This window comes from Carlito syrichta, unplaced genomic scaffold, assembly GCF_000164805.1.
Source record: "Carlito syrichta isolate Samal-C Ts95f unplaced genomic scaffold, Tarsius_syrichta-2.0.1 Scaffold309451, whole genome shotgun sequence".
Classification (NCBI taxonomy): Eukaryota; Metazoa; Chordata; class Mammalia; order Primates; family Tarsiidae; genus Carlito; species Carlito syrichta.
Window position 1 is genome coordinate 477,278 of NW_007253547.1, and position 5,972 is coordinate 483,249.

At 43.2% G+C, this 5,972-nt stretch overlaps 1 protein-coding gene across 2 annotated transcripts in view; it reads right to left on the reverse strand.

The window, feature by feature from the left end:
* INVS (inversin) overlaps positions 1–5,972 on the reverse strand; it is a 77,351-nt gene continuing 71,379 nt past the window's right edge. For both annotated transcript variants that reach the window (XM_008067258.2, XM_021717177.1), the window contains exons 13-15: positions 3,995–4,224; positions 3,176–3,250; positions 1–242 (exon numbers count right to left, since the gene is read on the reverse strand). In XM_008067258.2, coding sequence (XP_008065449.2) covers positions 91–242; positions 3,176–3,250; positions 3,995–4,224 — 457 coding nt within the window. In that variant the 3' untranslated portion in view covers positions 1–90. The remainder of the gene's footprint in view (positions 243–3,175; positions 3,251–3,994; positions 4,225–5,972) is intronic.

The window sequence follows — 5,972 nt, forward strand, 5'->3', positions numbered from 1 at the left end:
GTTACTACATTTTTAGGCCAGTAAGTTTTCAGGCATGGATATTAAAGTTTTCCCACAATGTAAGAGATAATCAGCAGAGAGAACTCTGCACTAGGTTTTCCAGCTCCCCCGTACACAGTCTTCCTCCACAGGCAGTCGAAGCTTTGTTTTGTTTTTTGATTTAGTTGCTGATTGCAGGTTATAAGAAAAGTTCTTTGATCTTCCACTGTTCTCAGGGAGATGTATACACTGCAAGTTGCTCACTGTTAAAAATAAATCCCAGATAGATATTCATGTTAATAATTTTAATGCTTAATGAAAGAGTTCATTGGCAAGGAAAAAGAATTAGGTTTAGGCTATCCTTGGGGTGATGGTTCAGTTTACTGTAGAGAGAGGATAACTTACTAGCTTGCATTTTCTATAATCTCAAAAGTACAGGGCATCTCTTTAAGGGGGAAACTTGATTGGGAGAAAATAGGTAGACAGTTGAGGAACAAGGACTGGAACCTAGGTCTTCAGCCTGGAATATCTGATGTGATATCTTTCTCTTTGTGTGTCTCTCTAACATAACATGACACATACTTACATAAACATATAACACATCTTTTTTTTTCCCCTCCAAGAGTCTCCCTCTGCCCAGGCTGGAGTGCAGTGGTGCAATCATAACTTACTGTAACCTTGAACTCCTCGGCTCAAGCTATCCTCATGCCGCAGCCTCCTGAGTAGTTAGGACTATAGGCATGCACCACCATGTCCAACTTTTTTATTTTTTATTTTTTTTGTAGAGACAGGATCTTGCTATTTTGCCCAGGTTGGCCTTATACTCCTAATCTCCCAAAGTGTAGGCATGAGGCCCTGCACCCTGTCATAATACATCTTTTAACTCTTTTTGCCTTATACTTTGTATTAGTTCATTCTAGAAAATAGGTTTTTATTTTAAATTGAAGTATTGCTTTTGGAACTTGGGCATGTTTTTGGCTGCCTTCACTGCATCTTGACTTGTCATCTGCATACCCTCTGCAGGTGGGCGGAAATTTACTGGATTCATACAGGGGTATCATTACTAATAATTGATTACTTGATCTGTGGTCATTCCACCCACTGGAATGGAATCTTAAGGGGAGTCATTTTTAAGAGATGGACCCAGTATGTGTGTGTACCAATTAAAATCTGATACACATTCTTGGTGGGTGATTTGCCAGAGTGGAAGACTGGAGTAAGCGGGGATTGTTTCACTGACACCTGAATGCATGTAGGGAAACAGCCCAAAGAGGCTGTCATTTTGCTATATTTTTTTCATTCTGTTCCTTTTTAAGTGGTGAAGACTACTAAACCCTTAGGGGATCTACCCAAGTTGGAGGGTGGGAGCAACAATACTCATTTATCAAATATTTGAGCATTTACAATGTGTCAAGCAATTTTCTAAAACTGAATAAAACAATTAGAAAGTCCCTAACCCTATGCAATTCTCAAGGCAAAAAGTTAGCTAACATTTTATTAAAGCTAAATTAGACCATAGCTGATCAGCCTGGGCAACATGGCAAGACCTCATCTCTTTTTTTAAAAAATAAAACAAAAACAGCCAGGCATGGTGTTGTGCACCTGTAGTCCCAGCTACTTGGGAAGCTGAGGAGGAGGATCACCTGAGCTCAGGAGGTTGAGGCTGTGGTAAGCTGTTAATCATGCCACTCCAGCTGGTGATAGACTGAAACCCCCCCCCCCCCCATTCCACCTAAAAAAAAGTTAATATTCTCCATCTTGGTTCAGTTTGGCATCTGTGAGTCACATGTCCTGTGTGTGTCCAAGTCATGCTCATTTCATGGAAATTATTACAGTTATACACTTAAAAAAAACAGGCTTCAGTTAAAGTATACCTAGCAGCTCTATATGATCAACTTAATATTAATTGGTTAATGCTTAATGTAGATAGATGAAGGGTCAACAAAATGTTGTGTTCCCCCAAATTTTAAATTAAGATTATTCTGTCCTTGTCTAGTTTCAAAGTAGTCATAAATATGTGTAGGACAAAGTTCATGTGAAGTCCTAAGAAACCACTGAGTGTTTCTTTTTAAATTGGTTTACTCTGTTCCTGCCCAGTCCCTTAATTAAAAACCTTTTATGCTGCTAAATGCCTTCATTTCTGAAGGTTTCTGGTTATCCTTGGATTTGTTTTTCTGATTAAAGTAAAAAATCTGATTTTCAATTTTATACTGGTATTTGATTAAATGCCATTTCTGTGGTGATTATATCAGTTTTTGAAAATTCTTTAATTTGCTCTAGTATATTGAAAATATATATTTTTTGACACAGAACTGTGGGCCTTGATTCCTTTTAAGCTTCTAACTGCCTCGTCCCCCATTCCCTGATCAGCCTGCTTATATTATATGAGTTGCCCAACTCTCATTAAAGATTTGGCAGTAATTACTCTATCCCCCACCTTCAGATTTTCCCCCTATCAAAACTAAATGAACGTTAAAGTTCATGCTGACAGTCACTGTTCACCTTCCCAGCTGCACTCTGTTCCTGCAGGATGACTGTGTGGATCAGGGAAGGTGGGGGGTCGTGTTGCCATAGCTACCTGTGAGAAACACTGGACCTGGCATTAGCTGCTGACAGCACTGAACTTATCATCATGTGTAATGCTGGAGTGAATGAAGGGACCCTAAGTAAAACACTGTTGTCTTAATGGCTGAAAAGAAAGTTCCCTGAATGTCTCCTGTATGAGTGAAAGTGCACAGCTGAGCCTGAGCTGCACATGGTATCTGTGTCTTCTTCATGGTATTCTCCACATCTTGGGGAAGGAAATGGAGGATCTTAATGTGACACCAAAATGAAACAAAGATTCCCAAGGTATTCCTTTGAAGAATGACCGCATTTTCACTTCCTCCTCTATGTGATGAACATTTATGCAACAGTGATCAATAATAGATACCCTGTATTGTTTCTGCTGGAGGTAATGTTAACAATAATAGTTTTTGGTTGTGAAAATAATTTGCCTCTTATGGAGACAGATGTTGACTGCAGTAATAATCCAATGAAAGAGGGATAAAAAACATGCATAACTGAAATTAAATGACCATTGGAAAACTCTGGCCATCTCTGTTCTAATGTCTAATACCTTTGAGGAAGGAAAAAAAAAAAAGGTAAGTGCTTCCCTGTGTTTCCTCCCTCATCTGCTTTGCTGTGACTGCCTTACCTGAATTGAGATGCAGCGCAGAAGGGGCTTTTGAAGATCTTGTGGGATGATGTACTTTCCCTTCTTGAGAACAACCTGAAATTAACGAACAACTGCCATTTATATTTCACCAGTGACAGCTGTGGCCTGACCAAGTTCTGAATTCCTTACTGAGGTAAAGGCTTGAGTTTGTAGGTGTCTGCCAAGATAAACTAAGTATGGTGTGGTACCATGTAGGCCCAGGGCAAAGTCCTGAGATTTTGGTTGTCTGCACTGCAGGAGATCTTTCTAAAAGCACCTGGCTCAACTTTTTTCTGTTGGTGGTCCAACCAGACTTGCTCTCTACTAAGTTTTTTTGGGTGAGTTCTTTCTAGACTGAAAATGTTTCAGTTTATAGCAACTGATAATGCTGAACAAGTATTTACTGTAGTGCTTGGGTTTGGGGCAATCCTGTACTGTTTTAGCATAGGAAAGGTCAAAATGAGGCAAGCAGAGCCTAAGTCTAGTGTCTTCCTACTGGGTAGTGTAAGGGGGGACCCAAGCAGGGGTCTGGAGAAGTTTAAACTTTAAGGCTTTTGGTCATAGAGTCCAGCAGAGAATCTTCTGGCTCTTGGCTGGAAGGCTGTCTTGGCTGAGATGCCAAAATGCCTCACGAACCAGTTTTGATCCAGGTGGCACTAAATGGTGCTGAGAATTCTCTTGCTGGTTTAAACTAGGATAAGAGAGTTTTATGTGAATGGAGCTGGTAGCTTGCCCAATGTAATAAAATCCCATTTCAGATTCTGATATGACGCTGTGGGGGTGCTTGTTGTACTCTAAAGTACCCAGGAGGACAGTTACCATAGATTTGCTTGAGCACTGAGTGCTTGGTGGACTTTGGGCCTGAGATGCCCTTGGGTGGACTCTTGGGGGTCTTGTGTACTGTGATGGTCTCTGGGAGTTTAAATTCCAGTTCCTTCCTCCAAACCTGGAGGAGCAGTGCTGCACACTCTTGGTTCCATCTGTCCCCATCTCCAGCTCCAAGCTGCTTCATATGTAGAAGATGGGACAGGTGCTTCCTGAGCTGGTAGCTGGTGAGGTCAGAGGAGAGGAGAAGCTTTAAAATCACAGTACTGAGAAGTGTAACATCCTTAAGGTTCCTAGAAGCTATAGGAATAGTATTTGCTGAACTCCTGGGAGGTTTATTCACCCTCCTATTCCTAATTTCAGTGGCAGCATGTTGAATGTTGAGTTTTGTCTTCCATCATCAAATACTTTTTGAGGCAGGAATTCAATCAGATGACTCCTTGCCCTCAACGAGCTCATAGACTAGTGGGACAGGCTGATGTGGAAACAAGGGCAGGATGAGAAGAGCTGTGCGAGAGCAAGGAGCTCAATGGTATGGGAACACATGGGCTGACTGGTAGTTTGGTAAGGTTTACAAGATTATATTTGTGTTGTGTTTTAAAGGATGAGTAGGAGCTTACCAGGCAGAGAAAGGCATTCTGGACAGCAAAATTGGCCTGAGCAGAGATGTGGGCATTTCTGCAAGAAAGTGTGGTGGAAGCACTGTATATGTGGTGAAGGAAGGAGGCTGGATGTCTGGGCTACAACATTTGTTGAGGGCCTGCTGTATACCAGGCACTTGTCCTGGATTAAGCCCCTGTGAGGCTCATAAAGCCTGAATAACTTGCAGTAGGATCATACAGCTAGAGCTAGGGTAACCAGCATTCAAATCCAGTGCTGCCTGGTCTAACAGCCAAACACGCTAAGGACTTTGGTCTGTATTCTGAACCCTCTGGGGTTTCTAAGGAGCATGGCAGCCGGGCTCGGTGGCTCAGCCTGTAATCCCACGCCTTGGGAGGCTGAGGTGAGTGGATTGCCTGAACCCGTGGGTTCGAGACCCACCCGGGTAACTTGGTGAGACCTCATGTCTACAATAAATCAAAAAATTAGCTAGGCGTGGTAGTGCGCACCTGTAGTTCCAGCTACTTGGAAGGCTGAGGTGGAAGGATTGCCAGAGCCCAACAGGTCGATGCTGGGGTGGCCATGCGCGTGCCAAGGCACTCCAGCCTGGGCAACAGAGTGAGACTCCAACTTAAAAAAAAAAAAAAAAAGCATGGCAAAGGTAAGTAGTGCTTTTTCTCCCAAGATCATTTTGCTGGAGGGGTGGGGTTTGGAGTGGGAGAAGGACAGAGGGCTGATGGCTGTATTTACATCTAGAATTTATTTGATGCTTTCTGTCTCACAAGTAGTCAGAATCTTGCTCTGTTGCCCAGGTTGGAGTACAGTGGCATGATCATAGCTCACCATAGCCTCAAACTCCTGGCCTCAAGTGATCCTCCCACCTCAGGCTCCTGAGGAACTGGGACTATAAGCATGCGCCACCATGCCTGGCTAATTTTTTCTTATTTTCTGTAGAGACGGGGTCTATCTTTGTTGCCTGGGCTGGTCTCAAACTCCTAGGCTCAAGCAGTCCTCCTGTCTTGGCCTCCCAAAGTGCTGGGAAATAGGGATGAGCACTGTGCCTGGATTTTATTTTTTGAGTTGGAGTCTCACTCCATCGTTCAGGCTGGAGTGCAGTGGCATGCTCACGGCCACCCCAGCATCGACCTGCTGGGCTCAGGTGATTCTTCTACCTCAGCCTTTCAAATAGCCAGAACTACAGGCGTGCGCTACCATGCCCGGCTATTTTTCTTCCTTTCTTTTTTAAAATTTATTGTAGAGACGAGGTCTCACCATGTTGCCTGGTGTGGTCTCGAACCCATGGACTCAGGCAATCCTCTCGCCTCGGCCTCCCAAAGTGTTGGGATTACAGGTTTGAGCCACTGTGCCTGCC